General features: G+C 39.4%; 2 protein-coding genes across 2 annotated transcripts; one reads left to right on the plus strand and one right to left on the minus strand.

Annotated features, from left to right (window-relative positions):
• Nucleotides 1-1,712: 1,712 nt before the first annotated feature.
• On the plus strand, nucleotides 1,713-2,501 carry LOC149212772 (uncharacterized). Its single transcript, XM_089388810.1, has one exon. The coding sequence runs from the start codon at nucleotides 1,713-1,715 to the stop codon at nucleotides 2,499-2,501; it is 789 nt and encodes a 262-aa protein (XP_089244936.1).
• Nucleotides 2,502-20,283: 17,782 nt separating this feature from the next.
• LOC149212773 (uncharacterized) lies at nucleotides 20,284-22,491 on the minus strand. Its single transcript, XM_089388811.1, has 2 exons — nucleotides 21,391-22,491; nucleotides 20,284-20,898 (listed from the first exon to the last, which is right to left on the minus strand). The coding sequence occupies exons 1-2, from the start codon at nucleotides 22,489-22,491 to the stop codon at nucleotides 20,284-20,286; spliced, it is 1,716 nt and encodes a 571-aa protein (XP_089244937.1).
• Nucleotides 22,492-26,917: the final 4,426 nt, after the last annotated feature.

Genomic DNA, 26,917 nt, shown 5'->3' on the forward strand with positions numbered 1-26,917 from the left:
GAAAGTTATGACGATTTTCCCCAGGTCACCTGTTTGGAATGGAATTCAAGAGTCTGCAAAAAGACCAACTTCCTCAGATCATATCTCCGCAAATATAGCGCGAAAAGCTTTGAAATTCGGACCCAAGGTTCAGCGCGATTTCTTCTCAAATAGGTTTTTTTTTGCAACTTCTGAAATGTCGTAGAAAAAAAGTTATAGCGAAAATGCCACGATGACCTGTTTGGAGGAGTGAAACCCTAGAATCCAAAGCTCTAATACCAAATGTTATGAAACCAGCTCAAGAAAAGATAGAAAAGATAGATCAACACCTTAGAATTCAGCCCCTTCGAGGGGGCAACCTCCTTTACATTACATAAATGAACAATTCTTGGATGATTCAAATGACAAAACCTCCTTTCTATATATAGGACTCTAAGGAGTCACAATATAATCTAGCCGACCTAACAATAATAATATAAAGCCATCAAAACAACAATAGAGGGATTCTATGGGGCACAGTAATAACAATATGGGGGCAATAGGGGCACAACAATATTAATAAGGGGTATAACTACAATAGTAATGGGGTAATCACTAGTATTATAGGGACCCAACAGCCCCGGTCTGGATAAGACTCTTCGGGCTTCCAATGGAGTTTGGGACCCGGAGATTTTAGAAGGAATAGGGAATACAATAGGGTCATTTATGAAAGTCGCAGAATCTAGAAAAAGAGGAAGATACACATCATATGCCAGAATATGCGTGTATATGAATATAACTGAACCCCTCCCAGACTTCATTGAGTTGGAATATCATGATGAGATATGGCAACAACCAGTGGACTACGAGCACATACCGTTGCGGTGCAGACGATGTCATGAATATGGTCATCTTTTTAGACAATGCCCATTAAACAGAACAGAGGATGCAAAGGATAAGAGAGAAGAAGAGAGAATAACAACAGAGGAACCTGGACGGGGGGAAGAGGGTTTTAAAGAAGTTCAGCATAAAAAGAAATCAAGGTTTAATAAACCCCAACAACAAATGCCAAAGGAAAATAGTTCCCTGGAAACGCAAAACAAATTCAAAGTCCTCCAGGAAGAAGAGACCGAGATGGGGGAAAAAGAAGACAGTGAGGAAGAGACAATGGAAAACTCAAAAGAATCAGGAAAACAAGTATCAGGACAAAAAGAAATAGAACACGGGGAGGCAGAGGAAAAAGGAGAACAGACAAATGAACAAATACAAATGGAGATAGATCCACAAAAAGATAACGGAGGAGAAGAGGAGCGCATAATGAGGAAACTGTTGTAGGAATGGAGGCTGTTAGATGAAAGATTCATTCCGGAGGAGCAAAAGCAAATATATAAAGAAGCCTTCCAAAAATATAAGAAAAAAGTAGGGGAAACAGCAGCAAATAAATTGGAACAGACAGAAATACAAGGAAATCAGAACATGGGAATGAGCAGCTCTAGAAAAGGAGGAAGAAAGAGGGGCAGGCGCTTGATGAGCGAGACAATTCAGGAGGTAGGAGAGATGCTGGTGAACTCTGGAAGAGTCATACCTCTATCAGAGGTATTCCAACTACCACCAAAATTATTAAAATGATTATTACAAGTTGGAACATCAGAGGCCTTAACAGTAGAGGTAAACAAAGATACCTGAAAGATAGATTAAAAAGAGATAAACCAAGTATAATGATAGTCCAAGAAACAAAGATTAGTACAGAAAAAATGAAAGAAATAATGAGCAGGGGAAATACTGGGTATGAGATAATGGGGCAGGATGCGACAGGCAGTGCAGGAGGATTGGCAATCATATGGAACCCGGAGGAAATACAATTCGAAAATTGGATAAGCCTCCCACGAATTCTCTCAGGAACGTTTAAGGTAATAGGATCATCGGAGTGGGTAGTCTTATTAGGAGTGTATGGACCACATTCCCCAACAGAACGAAAAGGATTCCTTCAAAATCTAAAAGCAATGAGAAGACTTATTCCAGAGAAGCCATGGATTATAGGTGGTGATTTTAATATGATTACGACCTTAGAAGAAAAGAGTGGAGGATTGAGAAGGATAGATTCAGATATGGAAGCGTTCAGAGATATGATATCAGAACAAAGAATGGTGGACATTCAAACAATAAATGGTACCCATACATGGAATAATCGTAGAGGAGGGACAAATCAAATAGCCTCAAGATTGGATAGATTCCTTATCTCTGAACAAATCATGATGAAAGATGTGTTCATAAAAGCCATGATCCTACCAGTAGTAGGCTCAGACCACTGGCCAATAAAGTTGGAGATCGACCTCAAGCAGAGCCCCAAAAGAAGACCGTTTAGGTTTGAAGCCTTTTGGCTTAGAGACCAGAAGTTTCTACCTAAAATAGAAGAATGGTGGACTAAGAGCAGGCAAAGTGGAAGAAGTAAGATGCAAACATTCCAACTTAAATTGAAAGAACTTAGAGGGAAAATAAAAAAATGGAATAAAGAGGAATTCGGGGACATCTTCAAAGAGTAACAATGCTTAGAATAGAAAATGAGTGAGTTACAACAGGAGGATATACTGGAGGGCAGAACTGAAGAGAGAAGCAGAGAAGAAGGCATAGTAATAGGCCAATTAGAAGAGCGAAGAAAACAGGAAGAAATTTTATGGAAACAAAAGTCCAGAGTTCAGTGGCTCAGAGAAGGAGAGAGAAACACAAAGTTCTTTCACAAGGCCATGATCCAGCACAGACAGAGGAATAGGATCTTCCCAATTAAAAGCACGGAAGGCCAATGCATAACTCAGCACGAGGAAATGGAACAGGAGTTGGTAAGTCACTTCAAAGGTATACTCACCGAACCCCAAAGAAACAGAATAGAGGCCATAGGCAGGATTAGTAAGGAAATTCCCAAGCTTGTAACCAGAGACCAAAATTTAGCCTTGATGAGGGCAGCAACCCTAGAGGAAGTGGAGGAAACAGTGAAGGGCTTGAAAAGAAATAAAGCCCCAGGTCCGGATGGATATACAACGGAATTTTACCAAGCTTGTTGGCAATTCATAGGAGAAGAAATCTTAGAGGTGGTGGAGGAAGCGCGCCGACATCAAAGGGTATGGCCTAGACTAAACTCTACTTTATTAACCCTCATTCCCAAAATGACTCATTCAGAATCAGCAGAGGGCTTCCGGCCGATTGCCCTTTGTAACGTTATCTACAAGATTATAGCCACCTTAATGGTCAAAAGACTTAAACCAATCTTGCCTAGCATAATATCCCCAGAACAGACAGGGTTCGTGGAAGGGAGGCAAATCTTAGATGGGCTGGTAGTATCTCAAGAAGTTATACATACCTTAAAACAAAAAAAGGAACCAGGCATGATGATCAAACTGGATTTGTCAAAAGCATACGACCGACTAAACTGGAAATATCTAGAATCAATTCTTCAGGCCTATGGGTTTTGCAACTGATGGGTGAAATGGATATTCAACATGATATCCACGCCGAACTTTTCCATCCTCCTAAACGGTACACCAACTGCAACCTTTAATGCTTCAAGAGGTCTGCGCCAAGGAGACCCTCTGTCTCCATTCTTGTTTATAATAGCAGCTGAAGGGTTGGGCAGGTACATCAAGAAAGAGCTAAGAGAAAGGAAAATTAAAGGGCTGCGCCTATGGGGAAACAACATCCCAGTTACTCACCAACAGTTCGTAGATGATATCATGATATTCTGCAAGGTATCACTGAGAGAAGTCAAAAAGGTAAAGGAGATCCTAGAGGTATTCATGGAAGCCTCAGGTACTGAAATAAATAAGGATAAATCGAGCACCTTTATCTTCAACTCACCTGAAATGGTTAAAACCCACCTGACAAGAACTTTGGGGTTCAGAAAGGGAGAGCTACCCACCAAGTACCTAGGAACCATGCTCGATATAAGCTCGCTAAGGATAGCTAACTGGCAACCCATTTTAGAGAAACTTAAGAGCAGATTAGAAAACTGGTCCTTTAGGACTCTGAATATAGTAGCTAGATTGGTGCTTCTTAAATCGACATTGCAATCAATCCCAATCTATCCCCTATCGGTTATGGCAGTTCCGAAAGTAGTCTGTGCCAAAATGATTGAAATCTACAGGAAATTCCTATGGGGAGGACCAAAACAGCAGAAGAAATGGGCCCTAAGTTCATGGAACAGCTTAACAAAAACAAAGGAGGAAGGGGGGTTAGGGCTAAGAGATCCATTGATCTTAAATCAAGTCCTAGCGGCGAAACTTTGGTGGCGGTGGATGAATGGAGGCAAAGATTTATGGAAGGAAATATGGACACTAAAATATAACATGCCCACAGCAGCTGAAGAAATTATGAGAAAGGAAGCGATGCCAAAAGGATCTACGATATGGGAACTGGCGAGCCAGAACAGAGACATCATAAATCGACATGCTTTTTGGGAAATAAGAAATGGAAGGACAACAAAATTCTGGGAGGAAGCCTGGCAACAGAGGGGAAGAATGGTGGAAATTCAGGAGCTGCAAAACATTTACAGGGAATCCAAGGCCAAAGGCTTAATCCATGTCAAAGACTACTGGAAGGAAGGAGGAGAAAATGAGATGTGGAGGGAATGGATAGGACCTGAAGAATGGGATAATAACATCGATGAGGAGCTAAAAGACAGGATAATAAAGGAGATGGACTCAAGAAGGATTAAAAACAGAGATGGACCAGATATCCTCAGATGGGGCGGAACCACAAAAGGCACCTTCACAGTCAAAGAAGCATATATTATAAAGGCCAAGAAAGCACAGGAGGATCGAACACAAGAGTGGAATCAATTATGGAAGAATAGGTGGTGGCCAAAGGTCACCATATTTGCCTGGTTAGTGGGCAGAAGACACATACTTACATGGGATCAAATCCAGAAAAGAGGGTTCCTAGGACCACCAAGATGTAGCTTATGTAGACAAAATGTCGAAGATCAGGAACATATCTTAAACCGTTGTTCGGTAGCCCAGCATCAATGGGAAGAGACTAGAAGCCTCTTTGGAAAGTCGAACCGAAACCCCCTGGACATAGTACAAACTCTATTCCAATGGGGGAAGGGACAATTTCAAAGCCCGGTGGTCAGAAGAGTATGGAACTTGGTAATGGGTTTCAACATATGGAACACCTGGAAAGAGAGAAATAGAAGGATTTTTCAAGGTAAGACCACTACCCCTGAGGACTTATGGAAAAGAACTAAAAACCTAATAAGAGAAACAATTCTATCGGAAGCGTAGGATCAGGAAGATTGGAGAACTTCGGAGGAAGAGAGTTGTATTTTAAGAAAGCTAAATTTGGAACCTGGGATGGTTCACCCTCATCAACAAAAAACACAGGGTATAAAAAACCAAAGCCCAGCCGTGTTCATTCGCCCTCAAGACGGTTTCATCAAACTTAATTTTGACGGAGCATCAAAAGGAAATCTGGGACCTGCTGGATATGGCGGGATCTTTAGAGATAGCCAAGGCCAAACCAGATGGATCTATGCAGACAGAGGAGGTATAATGAGTAACAACGAAGCCGAGTTCATGGCAGCATATCAAGGAATCAGGATCGCAATAAGAAATGGATATATGAAATTAGAAATAGAAGGTGACTCAAATTTGGTAATAGAGACAATCAGAAAACTAAATCATGGCAAGTCATGGGAACAGGTGGCTAAGAGCTGGAGGACGGCGGGTCTCATCCAGGACTTAGAAGAATCTATGAAACGTATTGAGTATAAGGTCATTCATCATGTAAGAAGAGAAGGCAATAGACCAGCAGACTACTTGGCAAACTGGGGATGCAACGAGCCGGATGGAAAAGTAGATACCATATGGACATCCCAGCTGGCCACGAAAAGATGGGAAAACCTAAACTGAATCACCAAACAGGATAATAATGATACAATACAACCATGATCATGCTAACACACATACCCCGATCGGGGTGGAGAAAGATGGACAACATAAGGCCGTGATGGGATGTAGTACAGGGCAGTACACGCCACACATCAAAGCTATCATTATTAGGCTAGCAGCGACGGCATGCAGAGGAGAACGCATACCAAGACAAGAAACAGGTAGAATTATGAAAATGGCAGGGGAGAAGATCGGCGGCGATCATCTGGTGCAACAAGGGTTAGGTGGCGGTATTCATTCAAGAGCAGGAGCAAGCAGAAAGACAGATAATCTGAAGACCGGAAAGGTGGCGAAGAGCGAAGCAGGTTGGCAGAGAGACTTGGGGCATCGACTTAAACGAAAGCAAGACGATATGGCGGAGGGAGGAAGGAAGGAAAGGCAGGTGAAGGAGGGGGAAGGGAGGAATACACGGAGGGAGCAGGAACGAACAACGGAAGAAGAAGGAGATTGCAGAGAAAGGGAAATGGAGATAGGGAAGGAGGAATGCAGGGCGAGGGTGACTTTCGAAGTAGGGCAAAGCAGCAGGAGTAACAATAGGGGCAGACCTACGAGAAGAGGAAAAGGCAGGAGGCGCAGGGGTCGCGGAAGAACATGGCAGGCGGACCATTGCGAGACTGAGATTCCGGCCTCGAACCAGCAGAAACGAGGTCGACGATCCACAGAGCAGGTTGCTCAGGAAGCGGAGAAAGCATATGTCAAAGGGACCAACGAAGATATCAGAAGGATAATAGATGCTCTGGAAAACAAAGTTCTGGAAGAACCCTCTGATCCAGAAATGGAGGAATGGAACACCCTCATTCTGGATCCTGGGAATACAAGAGGGCGCCTAACGTTATATAAACAGGCATTACACATGTATTGGGTTATGAAACATCTGTTAGCCAGAGCAATGGAGCAGGTCGCTGTAGAGATAACAGAGATAGCTCAAGGTCTGCCGGATATGAAAAAGGAGATGACCAATCTACAGCTCATGATACGGAAGCAGGACAGCAAAATGGAGGAAATCTGCGGCATGCTGAAGGAATTAACCAAGGCGAAGCGTGAGGAGGAAATCAAGCAAGAAATCATGGTAGACTGAATGTTTTGCTCTGTTATTTTTTGAATTTTTTGATAAGCATTAGAGAACCAGCCAGTATGGCAGTTTATGATATGTATTCGAGACTAGGCATTAAGAGACAGAATGTAGATAGGATGCTGCTATAGTTTTAAACATGTTGTTTTTCAAGCTAAGATGGCAAGTAGACATTCTCAAACTATGGGTGACCAACAGACCCGGTTTCCCTACGGGGCGGGTTGAGGTCACCTGCGAATGTATATTTTATTTTTGTTGTATATAATAGAAAAGGTCATACCGTAGCTTACAAAAAAAAATTATAGATCAACCAAGTCACAATAGCAATCAAATCTCTTTCTTGAGGTGCAAAATTATTTTAGAGTGAAAAGATATTTGATTCCTTTAGACACATAGATCCAAAATTAAGATGGATCTAGAATGATTAATTAAATTTAAATATAGTGACAGAATAATTCTTTTAATTTATATGGTAAAATGGATCTTAATTTATAACTACTATTTGTATGTTATATATTTTAATGCAATACATGTATATTATGATTTTCTTTTATTTAACAAATTGTTCATAATTTTATTAATAAAAACAAAATTACGATATAACAAATTGAATTTTATTATTATAATTAATTTTTAACTTTTATTATTAATTGATCCAACATTTAAATATTTACACTTATTTATAGACTATACAACATCCTTCTCGTACTCCTATATGACTCTTAACTTTTTATTATTTTTTAATTGAGAAAACATGTAAATGTTTATAAATGTTTACACCATTACAACAACACACCATACTTAGATGTAGAGCACCTCTCCACGTAATAACTGTAATTATAACCATAATTTTTTATATTTAGAACTATTATTATCATGTTTATAATCTGTATAAAAAGTTTAAATTTTCAACCTTTTATAACTATAATTATAACCATAATTTTTTTTATTTAGAATTATTATTGCCATATTTATAATTTTGATAAAGAGTTTAAATTTTTAGTCTTTTACATTTAAATTATTGGTTCTTTTAAATTATAGTTGTGTATCTACAAATATCTATAATTATATATATAATAATTTTAGTTCTTAGTGGTTGATATTACTTTTTACATTTTTGTGTTTTCCCTCTTTCATATTCTTCTTTTTATATATTATTGTTAAAAAAAATATCAATTCTTTTCTAATGATGGACCATAGTGGTTGGTCTTAAACGTTGAAATAATTACAATGGATGTAGTGTTTCTAAAAATGTATATAAAATAATCATGGTTGGTTATGGTTTAACATAGATGATGATGATTAACAATGGTTGGCCAAAGTTAAACATGGTTAGCCATGGCATCTATGGCTGAAAACATTTCACCATATCTCACTATGGTTAACCAAATTTTGACTATGATTGAACATGGTTTATTATTGTCGGCTATGTTGGATTATGGTTGAATATGTTTGATTATCTTTAACTATCGTTGACTATGTTCAATCATGTTTGATGACGGTTTATAAAGTTTGACTAATATTTAATCATGTTTGACCATGTTTGAGAATGCTTGATTATGCTTGACCATGATTTATTATGTTTAACCATGGTGAAGTAGGTTTTCATGTCCTAAGGATGAATTGTGTTAAGGACTTCAAACATAAATTAAAAATATCTTCTACTGTGAGAAATTTGGATGAATTACATATGAATATTTAACCATGTTCGACTATTATTTGGCTAAGGTTGATGTTCACTTACATATTGTTAACAATGTTTGATAATATGACTATGTCATATTATGATGCTAAGTAGTATATAATATTGTAATGTTGCATTATGTTGTTAATCTTGGTTTATTAGTGTTGAATTTTTATGTTCTTCAAAACTTAACTATGGTTGAGTTTGAATGAGTATGGTTAAGTATGTTTGACCATGGGTGATAACAGATGAATGTTTTTTACCATCATTAAATATGGTTAACCATATTTGAATATGGTTGACTATGTTTTATAGTGGTTAACTATGTATGACCATTATTTACCATGGTCTGAACTCAATTAAGCATATTTGACTTCACCATAGTTGATAATGTTTGACTATGATTGATTATGATTAACAATGGTTAAGTATGGTTGATGGTTAACTATGACGTACCATGCTTATTTATGCTTAACCATGGTTAACCATGTTTCACAATGGTTGATTGTGGTTGATCGTGGTTTACTATGCTTGACTACTATGATTAAGTGTGGTTTACTTTATTTGATTAATTTTTCCTATGGTTGGCTACCATGTTTAAGTGTGGTTGATTACGAGGTTTGACCATGGTTAATGATGTTTAACCATTGTTAATGTTGTTTAATCATGGTTGACTATCATATGACCATGGTTAGTTGTGGCTTACAATGTTTAATTATAGTTGATGGTAGATGAATTTGGTTGATCATGGTTGAATATGGTTGACTTTTTCTGGCTATGGTTCACTATGGTTAACCATGGTAGATCATGCTTGACCATAGGTGACCACGGTTGAGTATAAGGTTTGACCATGTTTAACTATCGTTATCCATGTTCAATGGAGGTTGATTATGTATGAGCGTCGTTGACTATGATTGACCATGCTCGAATGTTCAACCATGTTTAACTGTGCCTAACCATGTTCAAACGTGATTTACTTTAGTTGATTATGGTTGGCCTTGTTTATTTATGTTTAGTTATGGTCAACCATGATTTACTATGTTTGACTATGGTTAACATTGGTTGACTTTCATTAACCTTGGTTGAACATATGATTATGTCACATTGGACACAAAAAGTTGATAATATAGTTATGTCAAATTATGACAATCAACTTAGACGACTTATGTGGAATTTCCATGTTCCTTAATTCTAATGTGACATTACGACATGTAAGAAAGGATTATCGAGACAAAACATAATAAAGGATATATGAAAAACAAAATTATCATTGACTAAATTAGATGCATTGATGTGAGTGTCATTAATAGGACAAGATTCATCATAACTAGAATGGGATAGGGTATAAAAATTTGGAAAGATATTTAATTAAGAATAACCTTAAATATTTAATGTTGTTTTATTTTCTGTTTGTTATTTTAATAGGCTTGTATTCCATATGATGTAAGAATAATAAAATATTTTTTCATTGAAAAATATGCTAAAATTGATATGGAAGAAATTTTTCATATCCTTTAAAATTACGTTCAAAATAATATAATAACAAAAATCGACTCAAATAGATTTTTATTAGTTACATATAAATGCACTCCAATACACATATATAAACAAAATTATATACATTTACAATATATGTCACATAGTCCATCAAATAACCCCACCTACCAACTAGAAAATGAGATTCTGAAACCCTTAAAGACCCATAATCAAAACATACTAAAAACTTAAAATATTCTAATGAGTAACCATTTTCTTACTAAAATTTCTATTTCATTCGATGAATAAATGTGAGTGATCATCTTATCGTTTTTTTGCTAAAGCAAGAGTAGTTCCTTCTATTTCATTAAATCGAGAAAAATTTACATAAACCTTGAACTCCAAGAGGAGACAGGGAAACAAAGGGCATGATGCCCAAGAAAAGCATTATTCCGCTGCAAAGAGTAAAAACATTCAAAACAAACTTTAGGAAGAACCATTCCCCCCAAAAGCCTAATCTACGGCAAACAACCAACCACAATGCCCAAGTGAAAAGTCCGTCAATACATGGGGCCCCACTAAAAAGGAACCAACAGATCTGACGGTTCGCATCACCCCACGAAATCGGACGGCACTCCAAAGTATCACATCACCAAACCTGTGTGAAACTTACCTTGCAATGGAGGGTGGTTTCCACTCCCCGCGCTGGCCACGTGTCGGAAGCCTAAAGGTATCGCTCCCAATAAGACTAAAACCACCTTTAACATAAAAGTGGTGCGATCACAAACAAAACCGCCAACCCGACCAAAACCACGGGCCCCACCAAATAGCACGATGGATCCTGAGCATTGATTAACCAGGCACCATCGGATGGCTGAGCAGAGAATCGCACGCCCGAGGTCATCGACCTTTAGGGTGCAGGGAAAGTGGATTTGGGACTGGGCCCTCCTCCACGTGGCATGATTTCTGTGGCATTGCTGCAAAAATTCAAAAACCACCTTTGACAGGAAAGCGGTGTGATCGCTACGAAACCACCCAGAGGTGGTTTTGACTTCTGTCACTAAAAAATTAAGATGACGCAAAAAATTTTGTGTCTGCTTTCTTCTGTTTGGGAAGCTCTGACTCCTGGCACTGAGAAAAGTCCTTATCGTGGTCCACTTTACCTCTTGCCTTGTCTTACCTTTCATTGTGCACCTTTTAATCCCACTTGGTGTAGCTCTCTGACCGCTGACCATTACTGATTGAGTTCAGTCATTTTGCCTTTGTATTCTTCTTTATCCTCCTCCGCCTGGTTGTGGCATAGGTTTTTCAGGTTACTCTATGCCATTATATTCCACCTTCTTGAGATTGCATTGTCCCTGCTACTGACACCTTAGCTGGCTAGAATGTCCATCAATTTGTTGGCCTTTCTCTGCACATGAATAAATCTGAGAGTACGGAGTTCCTGTAGATGCACTTGAATTCTTTGAAGGAATCTAGTTAACCTCCATTATTTTGTGACCTTTTCCGGCCCTGTTCCATTACTGATTCTCTTGGCCACGTTTATGACTAACTAAGAATCTGCTTCTATTATGATGTTTTGGCAATTACTTTGTATCAAAAATTCTAAGCTCTGTTCCAAAGCCATTAGTTCCGCCATGTTGTTAGTGGCTTTTCCTAAGTGACCATGGAAGAGGGAGATAATGTTTTCTGTGTCATCCCTTAGAACTCCTCCAAAACTAGCATCTCCCGGGTTGCCTTTGGAAGCTCCATCAATGTTGTACTTTAAAAAACCTTCAGGGGGGGATGCCAAAAATCCTCCACCTTTTCTCTCATGCTTACTTTCCTATCTAGAATTTGAGGAATAAGCCTCTACATGTCTAACAACTGGAGGATTCTCAACTCTGCCACAGAGGGAGGATTTTTGGGGAGATTCCTAACCATGGTGCTCACTGTCTCCTTTAGTTGTTTTACGATCAGCTCCACCAGGCTAAGAGAGGCAGACTTTACCTCTTTGAATATTCTTTTGTTCCTTTCCTTCCACACATTCCAAATGATGAAAGAGGGCAGAAGATTCCAGGCAGAGTTGAGAATTTCATTATCTGAGAAATTATTTCTCCAGTTGTTTAGAGTGTTGGCAATACTTTCTTTGTCTCTATCAGACTGTTTGAAGATGTTAGTAAAAAATTCCCATATCCTGTCGGTGAAACTGCAGCTGTTGAGAAGGTGCTCTATAGTCTCCTCTTGGGTCTCACAGAGTTGACACTTGGAGGGTCCCAGCATGCCCCTTTTTTTAAGGTTGTCCCAGGTTAATATTTTCCTGTGGTGAACTAACCACATAAAAAGTTTGATTTTCATCCAGCCTTTGTGCTTCCAAAGCATCTGCCAATTTTCATTAGGATTTTGGGGTTCCATATCAAGGAGCAAACCTTTAGCTTCCTTGATATTAAAGTTGCCCTCTTTGTTGTTACCCCATCTCAGTTGGTCCTGCCCTTACATGACTAAAATTATTCTCTGATCCAGCAGTTTCTTGAGGGACTCTTCTTTATTGTTGAGGATACTATCCCCTCTGTCCTCAATTCTTTTCCAAATTCTCCATTTTCCAACATTATGTGGATTCTCCCAAAAGTCTTTCACCTTTACTAAACCTTGATTTTCAGTCTCATGCTTGAGGCCTAAAAATTATTCCTTCAACAGTTTAGGTTCTTGTTGCCATTTTTCCTCCCAGAAAAGTGCCAAATCGCCCTCTCTGATTTCCCAAAAACTATATTTTTGAACTACTTCTCTTTTCTCCTGGGCCTTGTTCCATATGGGGGAGCCTTTCACTATTCCAGTCATACGTATGATTTCAGAATCCAGCCAAGCATTGGCATATTTTTCCTTCCAGATGCTTGCCCATTGAGCTTTAGGATCCTTAACCCACCTCCACCAAAGCTTGGCTCCAAGAGCCTTGGTGAGAATCTCAGGATTGTCCAAACCCAGGCCACCTTGGTTCTTGGGATTGCAGATCTTTTCCCATGAGACTAAAGCCCATTTTTTCCTAGTTTCCTCTTTGCCCCAAAGAAAATCTCATTGAATATTGCAGAATTGTTGTAAGACTCCTATTGGAGCTGGGAGGGCTGATGGCATAAATATTGGGATAGCTTGGAGAACTGCTTTAGTAAGCACCAATCTCCTAGCTAAATTTAAAGATCTATTTGTCCATTTCCTGACTTTGTCTTGCATTTTTGTTACTAGAGGATCCCATATAGTTTTGTGTCAGGGTTTAGCAGTAAGAGGAACTCCCAAACACTTAGAGGGAAGGGATTCTCTTTAAAAGCCTAAAATTTTGGAGAAAATTCTCTGGATGGCAATGTGAGAGTTAAATAAAAAGACTTTTGATTTGGAAAGGTTTACTTCCATACCTGTGGCCTTCGCAAAGTCATTCAAAAAAATTTTGTAAGCAAGTGCTTCTTTAACTGTGGGAATGCCCTATAACATGGTATCATCTACAAACTGTTGATGAGTCAGGACTTGCCCATTCTCCGAAAGTTGGAGTCCTTGAATTTTTCCCATTTCTTTTGCATGCTTGATGGACCACCCTAGCCCTTCCATCATGAGGATGAAGAGAAAAGGAGAAAGCGAATCTCCCTGTCTAAGACCTCCGGAAGGGAGAAAAAGTTCAGAAGGAGAGCCATTCACTAAAATTGAAAAGCTGGAAGTAGTCACAAGGGCCATGACCCATTTGACCCAATTATGATCGAAACCAAACACTGTGAGAACTTTTTTGATGTACATCCAATTTACTTTATCATATGCTTTGGCTATGTCCAGTTGCATGATCATTCCTGCTCTCTTGTTGCAAGTTAACGAGTGAATCACCTCGTGAGCTTGAATTATGTTGTCTAGAATTTGTCTTCCTTCTACGTACCTTGTTTGTTCCCCAGAGATGAGTGTGGGCAATAGGGGTTTAAGTCTGTTAGCCACAACCTTGGAAATTATCTTGTAGACAACATTGCATAAGGCGATGGGCCTGTATCTCTCTAGAGTTTGAGCATTATCCTGTTTTGGAATGAGGGCAATAAAGGAAGTATTGAGAGCTTTCAAAATGGTCTTGTTCTGCCTGGAGTCTTCGACAATCTCGATGATATCCCTTTTAACAATATTCCAGTAGGCTTTGAAGAAATCCACATTGAATCCATCCGGACCTGGTGCCTTGCCATTTTGCATTTCCTTGAGGACCTCACTAATCTCTTGTTCCGTCACAGGTCTGTTGAGATTACAATTATCCTCTCTAGATACCAGTTTAGGAATATGTTTAGTTAAGTTCTTAATGAATGGTTCTCTTTCTGAGAAGTTTTCCTTGGTAATGTCCTGAAAATTCTTTACCAACACTGCATCTATCTCCTCATGGGTTTGAAGAGTTCGGCCATTCTCGTCCTTGATCGAAGAGATTCTGTTGTGAGCTCTGTTTGCAATGGTAGATCTGTGGAAAAATTTAGTATTTCTTTCTCCTTCTTTTAGCCATTGAACCCTGGATTTTTGTTTCCAAAAAATTTCTTCTTGTTTACACAACATTTCCCATTCTTGGTGATATTTCTTTTCTTGATCATTTTTGTCTTTATCAAAGCCATTCTTGGTCAGAGCTTGGTTGAGCTCTAGGATTTTGTTTTCCACTATTGTTTTACTTGTGAAAATATTACCAAATTCCTTCTGGTTCCATTCCTTTAACTTCTGCTTGATGTGCTTTAGTCTCTTATGTAGAATGAACATGGATGAGCCCTGAATCTGTAGGTTATCAGCCCACCAGTTTCCAATGTTGCTAATGAAATCTGGGTGTGAAAGCCAAATATTTTCAAACCTAAACGGTTTGTTTCTTGGGGTACCAATGCCCTTGATCTCCATTTGAATCGGCCAGTGATTTGAGCCTCCATAAGGAAGAATGTCAGCTATTATTTCCTTGTCGAGAAGCATGAGCTCTTCAGAGATCATGAATCTATCCAGCTTGGAAGCTACCTAGGAATCCCCTCCTCTTTTATTGTTCCAAGTGCAAAGACCATTATTTGTTTCAATGTCTACCAGTTTCATGTTTTCTAAAAAACATTGGAAAGATGAGGAATCTTATTTAGTGCTCTTCTGCCCCCTTTTTTCTCCGAGAGAGATCTAATCATGTTGAAATCTCCTCCTATAACCCACGGTAGCCCTACAAATCTGTTTTGAAGGTCCACTAAAGATTCAATAAACTTGATTTTGTCATCTAACCTTTGAGGGCCATAAACATTTGTTACAAGATAGGTGTCCCTGTCTCCTATTGGTTGTATAACCACTGATAAATAATTCCTAGATGCCTATGCATCAATAATACCTATTTTTTGGGGATTCCAAAGGATGAGGATACCCCTTGCTGTATTTTCCGCTTTGACTTCTATAAACTCATATCTACTGAGCCACTTACTATGAATTTCTCTTATCTTTTGAACAAATCATTTTGTTTCTTGGACAAAAATTATATCCAGAGCTACCTGTTTCATTCTATTATTCAGCATTAATTGTTTTCTTTTACTTCCTAGACCTCTGATGTTCCAAGTTGTAAACTTCATAATTACTGATTGGAAAAGGAGTAACTGGTTAGGTCTTTCATCTTACCTGAGTCTATCATGAGCTTTCCACATTCCATTAATAGCTCATTCTGCTTTTTTCTACCCCTTTTTTCCCAGGATTCTTGGAGCCAATACTGGAGTTGGTTTTACTGATTTCATTCCCTCATTACCTTGTCTTTCCATGATGTTATCTTCTTCCAAGCCTTTTTTCTGAGTTTTTCATAAGAATAACTGCTCTATTTGATTGCATTCTTCTTGTGGTAGAGATTCTACTCCACCCGTTGTTCCCTTACTCAACAAACCCTCTAGATCTAGGTTTTCTCTATTGAGAATCTCTTGTAACTCATTGTCTTCCATTTCCATCTCACTCTTGCTCATTTCCTAATCCATATCCATCTCTGATTCACTCATCATGATCCCTTTTTGTTTTTCCTTTGCCTGTTCCTGATCTTGTTCTTCTTCCTTTTCCTGCTTATCATCTCCATCCTTCATAACTTGATTTTCGACTGCTGCATCTTCCTCCTCTTCAAGAACATGGAACTGATTTGGCCCCCCTTTTTGGTATCCACTTTGGTGATGTTTTGGCCCTTTTTTTCCATTTTTATCCTTGTGAGCTACTTTGTGAAAGCCATCTGTCTCTTTCATTGTGTTAGGTTTACTTTTGTTCTTAGCCTTACTGATAGGATAGTCTCAAAGAAGATGTTCGTGTTCATGACATTTTCGACATCTAAAAGGAATGTGCTCGTAGTCAACCGTTTGCACCCATTCCTCATCATATACCTCTAATATGACCTCGTCCGGAAGTGCTCCAGATAGGTCCATCTCTACACAAATCCTAACAAAGGAGGTATATTTTCCCCTTCTCGTGGCTTCAGAAGTTTTAACATACCTTCCTAATTTATTTCCTATTGCTGTTAGTGATTCTATTTGCCAATAATCCAGAGGTAGTGAATAGAGTCTTACCCATACCGGGACTGAGGTGAAGGTTTCCCGCTCCGGCACGAAGTTCATCATCCACAGCCGCATGTAGAACCCTGTTGCTGCATAGAAGTAGGGCCCTCCTTCAAACACTCTGTCTTTGTCCTCAATGTTCGCAAACACCACGGTAAAAAACCCCTTGGATCCTAGATGAAGATCAATGCCTCCTTTGGGCTTCTAGTGGTATCTGATCCACATTAGTAAAGCCTTTTCGGTGGGCCATAGTCCCATGAATTTGCATATGATTTCATAATTCTGCATGTGCTCCCTGTGGGCCTGCAGTTCAGGGTTATTTAAGATTACTCTAGGAGTGACTTCAGCTTTGGGCTTGCATGGGCCTTGTTGTTTCCTATCTTTTGTTCCCTGTTTTTTTGTCATTTTCCTCTTTATCCTTTGTGCCATCCTTCTCCTTCTCCTTGTTGCATTTTGTTTCCTTTTCCCCACTTTTGCCCCCTTCCATCGTGTTACCTCTGCCTGAAACTAGAGATGCCTTGCTCTTGTTATCCACTGCCTCACGGTAGGAGGGAGTGGAGCTCCCTCCTTTGCACCCGTCTATGGAGAAAAACTTGTGCGGAAACCCCCAATGCTAGTTCGCCACTCCACCGCTCTTCCGCACTCCCAAACAAGCGTGAGTGATCATCTTATCATTCCACCTTAAAATTAAAATAAAATTTAAATCAATATAAGTTTCTTCAATAAAAGATTACTTCAAAATATTAAAGATAATTGTTATTTTAGATCCATCTATATATATTAAATTTTCTATCACAAATCATACTTCATTAATCTAAGTTTATAAGACGAGTCAATTATAAAATCTCTTTAAGATAAAGGAATGCATACTCCACAGAAATATGCACATTCATTTTTGTCCTTATGATCCAAATAATTTCTGCAACTATTTGTCAAAGTTGCCAAATCTTTTGCGAAGCCTTTATCTCAACCTACAACCTAGAGAAAGAAGATACGTAATTATGACTTCAAAACAATATTGGTAAGGTCTAACGAAAACTTTTAAAGATAAAATCGAGATATTTTAATCCAACTACAAGATTGTAGAAATAATCTAATCCAACTTTTATCTATATATAAGTAAAAACGAGGCGGTTGTTACCATTTCAGACTTTCACTTTAAATTAAGGCCGCGAAAAAGCTCATTTTAAGCTATAGGCTGTGAAATTTTAAATTTTAGAGATTTAACTATATGCCAAGAAATTAATTACTTTTAGATTTCATGTCTATGAAAATTTGCATTAGCCTTTATCCCAATGCAAAAATGGTGATAGATTTAGTCGTTTGGTAAGCCATTAATTTATGCATGCACCATCGTTATATTTATACGAGGAAGATTATTTTTTAATTTTCCCTAAATATTCCATTAATTCAAGCGTAAAGGTTTTATACATATTAGTCATAGATTTCTGGCCGAGTAGAGTGGTAATGACCATTGTAATTTTTTAACATTACGGAGCATATAGAAACTTCATCCAAATGTAATATGCATATTATAGATAATTGAGTGGTACAAATATTCAAAGAAATATGAAATCTTATTAGGAATTTCCTTTAAACTTCAACGATATTAAATTGATAAGTTATTAAATTGTTTTATATTATAATTCACTATGAGATATGTTTATTAAGATATGTAATTAGTAAAGGAATGAAATATTTATTGAGATATTTGATTTTATTTTAATAATTAATTTAAATGAATACATTTTAAGGAATAAATATTATATAATTAATATATTATAATAATGGAAATGAAGAAAGAATACATATTAATTAGATATCATTTGAATTGAATTTAATAATGATATATTTTTTTATTTGTTAAGTGCTATGAGTATTGAGATGGCCACACAAAGTAATAATATAATAAAAAAAATTTAAAGAAATTATCGATTTTAATAATGATAAGATCAAATTCTTTTTATAGTGGAATTAGGTATTGGTCAATTTCCAAAATACCATGGCATGACAAAATTTTCATATTTGCTAACGAAAAAGGTTGAAAATGAAAATCACTTTATTTTATATTGTTTATGTTACATTCACATTCAATCTAATTTTCAAACATTTAGGACTTACCATTTTTCTAGACCATTTAAGTTTAAGTTTTTTTTTTGTGTAAGTCAGATGTTTATATTAAAATACAAAATAGAGTACAAAAAATCCGCAGAAGTAGATCAAGAGCAGGGATGTACAATAGTTCATAGTTGATCACCTGCTCAGAGATATCAGAAAAAAAAGACTGCAAAATGCACACCACGCAGGGTGGCCCGAGCTATACTTGTGCCTAAAAACGATACTGCCGAGACATTATAGTTCATGACATTAACATAGATAGACTTAGGCCGAAACATAGATATAGACGAAGGAAACAACAGAGGTGACTTCCTTAGATAAACTTGCCCATCTGGCTGATGGTGTCCAGTCCCATCTCCCGCATATGTTTGTCCATTCTTTCTTGCATGGCTTCAATTGATTCGTTGTCCTGTACCACCGTTGTGGCCTGCTGCGGAGTAACGAGTGCTGGGTTAACAAAATCCCTCAGGTGCCTGATGAGCAGAGTCAGCTTTCTATTGACTGTCTGAACAACTTCATGCACCGTGGTGATTCGGCCGTCCAGCGAGCTGTTGTAGTCAATTATCTTTGCCATTTGAGCCTCCGTGAGGTTCACCTCAGTTACAATTTTCTCCTTTTCCTTCTCGATCGATTCCAGTGCTTTGGCGATGAGAGTCTTGGTTCGCCAGCTTTCTGCTTTTGATCTAACAAACTGAGTTGCCGTCTTCGAGGGGGTGCCCGGATCCTTCATCCAATCGACCTCCTCTGCAATCTCCTCCTCCGTGCGCCCCTCTTCCTCCTGCTTAGCCTTGGCTTCCAGATCAGCAACTTTACGTTTGTTCTTAGTTGTCGTGCGGGTTTCATAGGCCCTCTTCGCCTCTTGGAATTCCCGATTTGCAGCAGCACAGCGGCAATCTCCCGCTTCCATATCTAGCTCTCTGTGCTCCTCCCAACTAATACAATTGTTGTTCACGGATGCGTGCTCGATCTTGTGAAGAGAAACAATGGAGAAAACAGGGTATCTGCCCTCAGATTTATAGTGTTTTCGTTTGCGAGCCCTCCTGAGGTTTTTCATGATTCCGCTAGAAGTGTGAGTACTGTTGCAATTAATTGGAATGAGGTTCGCACAAGCTAGGCCGCTGCAGGTCGAATTGGAATGGAAGTGGCTGCGCATCCTCCAATTGAGAATATGCCAAGTGTCCTGTACTTTAGATTTGTTGCTATGGTTAATAGTGGTATCTGAAAATCCTTGTTTGCCTGCATGCTTGGTTCTCCTGTGCATTGCCTCGAGCCAGCCCGCCTCTTTAGATATCACCATAAATGTGATTGATGCCTCCCCATACGGATTCCTTCCATGTGTCTTGATTTTAAATCTGTTGATGCTATAAGCTATGTGGTTCGATCTATAATGATCACTCGTCTGTCTCGCCTGCCGCCGCCAGGTGCTCCACCGCCAGAGATGTCCTGTCATTCCGTTGCCTTGGTTGTTATTGTTGCTTTTTCCGGTGTCCTCAAACATCCGGTCCCGTAACCCGACCCCTTCCCCTGCTAGGTTGGATCGGCTTGGATTAAATCCTTCTCTGCCAGCTGTGCACATGTCACCTTGAGGATTGGGCAGTTAACCTCCTGCCAACAGCTGTCCAAAATTTTACTTGGGTTGTCAGCTCCATGGTTTGCCAAGAAATCTTCCAACCCATTCGCCTTTCGTCTTACTATTTGGAAAACCAAACCTCTCCTTTCTGCTATCAGCTCCGCTATGCTCTCCGTAGCTTTAGCCAGTCTCCAATGTTTGGTGGCTTTACTGGCTTTTGTGCCTGCTTGTAAGCGTTTGGTCGTCGTGATGGCCAAGGAAGAATCCCCCTCCACTATGATATTTCCTTGTCGGATTGTTCTTAAAATTTTCAATCCTTGCTCAACAGCCGCAAACTCTTCTTCATTATTGGTGCTTTCTCCAAGCGCTCTGCAGTAGATATGAACAATGTCGCCCGCCTGATTGCGGATTGCGCCTCCGATACCTGCTGTTCCTGGGTTGCCCCTCGATGCCCCGTCGAAATTCAATTTTAGGCCTCCCTCTGGCGGGCATTGCCATCTGAGGATTTGCAGTGAGGGTGGTGACCTGTTTCCCCCAGTCGGTTGATTGCCGGAGGCCTCCAATTGAAAACTCTTCAATATGCGTAAGTCCCGGACCGAAGGTTTTTCATTTAGTTCTTATTTGCACTTTGTCTGTATGAGCTGTTTGATGTTAATTGTTATTGATTCTTTTGCACATTCTATGTTCCTTACTTCCTCCTGAAATATCCTTCGATTCCGCTCTTTCCATACTGTCCATAAGATGAAGCCTGGGGCGCACTTCCATATGCTTTCAACTCTTCGAATTCTAGAAAAGTTTCTCCTCCAATTGGTTATGGTTTCCTGAATGGAGTCTCTGTCCCGATCAGAAGCTCCAAGAATTTCTTCCATCCAGTGCCAGAGCTAGGAAGCCCACTCACAGGAATTAAAGAGATGATTCATTGTCTCCGCCTCCTCCATGCACATGGGACATCTAGAAGGTCCCCTGAACCCTTTTTTTAATAAGTTTTCTCAGGTTAGGGTTTTCTTCTGCATAAGAAGCCATAGAAAAGTTCTAACTTTCGGCCATTGTAGACAGTCCCAAACTTTATCGTTCCAGGGCACTGTAACAGGCTGCTCTTCCCTCTCTATGATGCTCTTGGCTTCTTTTAGGGAGAACTCACCGTTGCCTGTCGGTCCCCATCTGAGCTTATCATTTTCAGCTGCAGTTCGGATTTTTCTTTTGAGGATTTGTTGATTTAAAGCTTGGATGGTTTCCTGAATGTCTTCGTTGTGGGTAGTGTTGAAGACTGTCCATTCCCGCCATTCTGGGTCTGCACTAGTTGAGTTCCAGTATTGATTGACTCTGTACTTGCCCTCATTTTGATAGTTTTGCTTCACGGGTCGAAGTTGAGGGGTTTCCAGTTTCGGGGACTGCTGCCAGGCATCCTCCCAGAAGAGTGCTTGAGTTCCATTACGTATCTCCCAGAAGCTATAGTCTTGAACAATACTTCTATTGTTCTTGGAATGGTTCCATATTGGTGAACCGTTGGGAGCGTCCTGCATTCTTATAAGTTCTAGATTGGTGCTATTCGGCATATACCTTTCCTTCCAGTGAGTGGCCCATGGTAGGCTTGTGTCAGAGATCCATTTCCACCATATTTTGGCCCCGCAGATTCTGTTTACTACTGAGGGATCAACCAAGTTAAGCCCTCCCCTGTCCTTAGGTTTGCACAGTTTCTGCCAAGCCACCAAAGCCCATTTTTTCTTTTCGTTGTTTCCACTCCATAAAAAGGAGAGCTGAATGATTCTCATTTGATTTAAGATCCCTTTTGGAGCAGGAAGAATTGAAAGCATATACTGAGGGATAGCCTGCAAGACCACTTTTGTTAGTATCAACCTACCTGCGAAATTCAGAGCCCTGTTAGTCCAATGTTTGCACTTCCTTTCCATGCTTGCTAGGACTTTCTCCCAGTGAGCCTTTTGCCAAGGTTTGAGAGTTAGAGGGGCACCAAGATATCTTGAAGGTAATGAGCCAATTTTGAACCCCAGAAGCCTAGACAGATGAGATTGAATAACCTGATGCGTGTTGAAGAAGAAGATGGTGGATTTGGAAAAATTAATCTCCATTCCGGAAGCTTTGCTAAAAAGATTGAGGATGTCTCTGAAAGCTAAAGCTTCTTTTACTATTGGAGTGCCATGTAACATGGTATCGTCCACAAACTATTGATGCGTTGTAGCTGGAATGGATCTGATAGGTTGCAAACCTCTAATTTGACCCTCTACTTTTTTCTTGGCAATTATTCTGCTTAGGCCTTCCATAAGGATGACAAACAGAAATGGGGATAAGGGATCTCCTTTTCTGATGCCCCTGGAAGGGCTAAAGGGGCACCATTCACAAGGATGGAATATCTAGGAGATTTTATGAGGGCTAAAACCCATTTGATCCATTGTCTACTGAAACAAAAAGCTTCTAAAACTGCTTCCAGGTAAGACCAGCTTACCTTGTCATAAGCTTTGGAAAGGTCTAAATGCATGAGCATTCCGACTTCTTTCCACGAGTGAAGTGAGTGAATCATCTCCTGTGCAAGCAGAATATTGTCTAGAATTTTCCTACCCTCCACATAGCCAGACTGCTCTTGTGAGATGATGCCAGGGAGAATTGCTTTCAGCCTATTGGCTATGACTTTTGAAATGATCTTGTAGATGACATTGCAAAGGGCTATGGGTCTGAATTTTTCTGGTGTATTAGCTTCCTCCACTTTGGGTATAAGAGCAATGAAAGTTGAGTTTAGAGATTTTAGGATCGTTTTGGAGCGTCTTGAGTCTTCCACGATCTCCCATATGTCTTGCTTTACAATGTTCCAGTAGGCTTTATAGAAGTTGATGGTAAATCCATCCGGTCCAGGAGCTTTGTCGCTTGGCATACTTCTGACTGCCTCCTCTACTTCTTCCATGGTAATGGTTCTTCTTAGGGCCCAATTCTGATCCTCTGTAATGGTTTTCGGTATGACATTGGTGATTTCTTTGATGGCTTCCTCTCTGTTGATCCCTGGTTCTTGCGCTATGAAACTGAAGTGATCCGATAGGGAGGCTGATATCTCGTTATGATTTCTAAGAATTTCTCCCTCCCTGTTTTTTAGTTCAAGGATTTTGTTGGCACTTCTATAGTCCATGGCTGATCTATGGAAGAACTTAGTATTTTGCTCCCCTTCCTTTAACCAAAGGATTCTTGATTTCTTCTTCCATAATGATTCTTCCTGCTTACATCTATTGTGCCATTGTTGAGTAAGCTCTTTTTCTTGTTCACAGGTTTTTTCATTTCTATAGCCTGCCGCACCATCTTTGTGAATTTGTTCCAGCTTGTTTTCGATGATAGCTTTCTCCTGAAAGATGTCTCTGAAGATTGTTTTATTTCATTCCTTTAATCTCATCTTGATGTTTTTTAGTTTCTTTTGAAGATTGAACATTTTGGATCCTTCTTCAACTAAAGGTTCTGACCACCATTTTTCCACCACTGTGAGGAATTTGGGGTGTTCTATCCAGAACTTTTCAAATCTGAAGGGTTTATTTTTGGGGGTACCCTGAAGCTCAACCGCTAGTGAGATCGGCCAGTGGTCCGACCCTCCACTTGGGAGGATGTTCGACTCAACTACCGTTCCATCTAAAATTAAGTTTTCCGAGACTAAGAAACGATTCAGTCTTGAAGAAATTAGCCTTTCACCTCCCCTTCTGTTGTTCCAGGTGAATTTGCCACTTTTAGGGTAGACATCTACCATTCTTGTATTATCGATAAAACTTATGAAGGTCTCTGCATCCCTGTTTAGTTTTCTGAGGCCTCCTTTTTTCTCCAGGAGGGAGGTGATCATGTTGAAATCTCCCCCCACAATGTACTTAGCACCAGGGTGCCTTTCTATAAATTTGGATAAAGACTCTAGGAAATTAATCTTGTCTTCTAATTTCTGAGGACTATAGACATTGATGCATAGGAAAGATATAGAATTACCAGTAGGTTGCACTTCCAGTGCTAACTAGTTTTTTCTTGCTTCCGCTGAAAGAATCTGGTATCTTCTTGTGTCCCAGAAAGTAGCTAAGCCTCCTTCTCGTCCTTGGCTTTCGATCTCTAGGACTTCAAAAAAATTTCCCAACTTAACTCGCAGTCGATCTGTAATGACTCTGTTACATTTGGTTTCTTGAAGAAACACCATATCTGGGTTGTATTTTTGCATTTGCCGCTTCATGATCCTCTGTTTGGCCTGGCTGTTGATCCCCCTTACGTTCCATGATATAATCTTCATTTTAAACATATCTTTGGAAGGACGGATAATCACTTAGCTGCCTGATTTTACCTGCATTGAGCAACATCTCTCCAAGTTCCTGCAGATTTTCTCCGCTCGACTTGCGGCCTCTACGGCGTTTGCGCCTTGAACCAGAGGTTTTTCCCAGTGTTGCTTTGTAGTGTGGGCTGTTACCTTTGATGATGCCTAATTTTCTATTTTGTTTTTCTATTACTGCCTTCTGTCGTGCAATGAAGAGGTCATTGACCTTCCTAATTTCTTCCTCCGGTACTGCTTCAATCCCTTTGGCTTTCCAACTTTCTACTATCGCCGTGAGGTCCATTCCTTCCATGGCTAGGGTCTCTTCCAGCTCCAGATCCTCACTTCCCGCTTCACTTGTTAACATCTCTGTTTCTTCGTCCGTTTCTGCTATTCTATCCTGCATGTGGATTTCATCATTGAAATCTCCTTCCGTAGTTTTCTTCCCTGTTGGTTCTTCCTGTCCTTCTTGCTCTGCCTCCACATTAGGTATATTTTGCTTTTCCTCCGAGTCAGTCTCAAGATCAAGGATCTCAAAGGGGTTACTGAAGTAGTTTCTTTCTGTGCTGCCTTTATTGGCCCTTCTTCTATTTGCACGTTGCCTGTTTTTTGGCTTGGTGAAGTTGTTCTTGTGTTTGTTGCTTTGTATTTTCTCATCTTCTACCTCCTTTCTATTGAGTGGACAGTCCCTTATCAGATGCCCATGCTCGTGGCATTTCCGACACCTGAACGGTATTTGCTCATAGTCTAAAGCCTGAAAATATTCCTCATCCCTATACTCGAGCCATAAACCTTCATGCAGTGCACCGGACACATCCAGTTCCACACAGATTCTAGCGTAGGAGGTATACCTTTTCTGCATGGTTGCCTCCGAGGCTTTAACAAAGGTGCCTAGCTTATCCCCTATCTGCTTCAAGGCATTCAATCCCCAGTAATCTATTGGGAGAGAAAACAGTCTGATCCAGACCGGTACTTGAGTGAAAGATTCCTTTTCCGGGACGAAGTTTGGCTTCCAAGGTCTCATATACAGGCCTGCTGCTGCTAGAAAATAAGGGCCACCTTCGAAGATTCTGTCCTTATCTTCTAGACTTGTAAAGACTACTGTGAAAAATCCTTTAGCTCCCAGATGCAGCTACACATCTCCTTTCGGTTTCCACTGTTGTCTTATCCTTTGGCACAGAGTCCTTTCAGATGGCCAGACTCCCATAAATTTACAAATGATGGCATGTTCAGCCATGTGCTCCCTATAGGTCTGGATTTCAGGGTCAGTGATAGTCACCCTTAGGTTATCTTTTTTCTTGGGCTTACAGGCATTGCTGGTCAAAGGGGCCCTGTTGGGGTTCGCGCTGGACTCCCCCTCCTTCTCCGGTGGGACCTCGCTTTTGTTTTTTTTCCCTTTGTCTTCTCTAGGTCGCTCCTCCTCGTTATCTGAGGGTTGAGACTTTGCATCTGTTTTGTCTTTTGTGTCTTCTCTATTCTGCTTCTCTTTATTCCTGACTTCTGAGGTGTTTTCTGTCTTGTCAGGTATCATTGGTGTCTTTTCCTTGTTTTTTCTGTTATTCTGCACCTTGCTGTTCATTCCCTCTATTCTGACTCCTTCTTTCATTTTTTGTTGCTGTTTCTGCATGACAATTTGCTTGAACGTTGGGGTCCCACTGGACCCCTCTGCTCCCATCCAGTCCGACAGCAGCTGCCCCTTTCGAAACAAAGCTGCTAGTCTGGCTCTGTGGAGTTCCAGCCCTGTCTCAAGCGCTGGATCGCATAAACCCTAGCTCTCTGAAGTTTAAGTTAGTAAAACTATATATTTCTTTTAATGTTCCTCAAACAAAAAACAAAAAACTAAAAGTTTTTGAGTAATCTCTTCCCTTCTTAAATTTTGATAAACCATATCATGAACATTAACCATCATCATCACATAGGTATCAAATAGTTCCATTGATTTTAATAATAAGAAAAAATAATAAACTGCAATGATATTAGCAATAAAGCAAGTGAGTAAAATTCAAATGAGTATAATAATTTTAAACATAAACATAAGGGTAGTACTTAACAAATTGTGTTATAAAAACCAAAAAAAACTACTTTATAGATCTTGAATCAAATGAGGAAATAGAGTAATTTAAATAATCCCATATTATAAAATCAATTTTAGGAAGAAATCAACTCCTAAATTATAAACTTTTTTTTTAATTTAATCCTTAAAAAATGCAATTTTTCTTTGGAATTTTATATTTCAAAATAAATGGGTACATAAATATGATACTTTTATATTTATAACCTATATTTTTTTTATTATCACAAAAAAACACATGCACATA

This window comes from Pinus tabuliformis, chromosome 1_1 (genome assembly GCF_031772625.1).
Source record: "Pinus tabuliformis cultivar Carrire ecotype Pingquan chromosome 1_1, CPIR1, whole genome shotgun sequence".
Classification (NCBI taxonomy): Eukaryota; Viridiplantae; Streptophyta; class Pinopsida; order Pinales; family Pinaceae; genus Pinus; species Pinus tabuliformis.

Bases quoted from the DNA above. Each gene is read 5' to 3' on its own strand.
- LOC149212772 (XM_089388810.1), top strand. From the start codon at position 1,713: ATGAAAGAAATAATGAGCAGGGGAAATACTGGGTATGAGATAATGGGG.
- LOC149212773 (XM_089388811.1), bottom strand. From the start codon at position 22,491: ATGTTACATGGCACTCCAATAGTAAAAGAAGCTTTAGCTTTCAGAGAC. The intron at 20,899-21,390 runs GTTTGGGACTGT...CGCATATTGAAG, and splicing joins CAGTGCCCTGGAACGATAAA to AGTTTTCAATTGGAGGCCTC.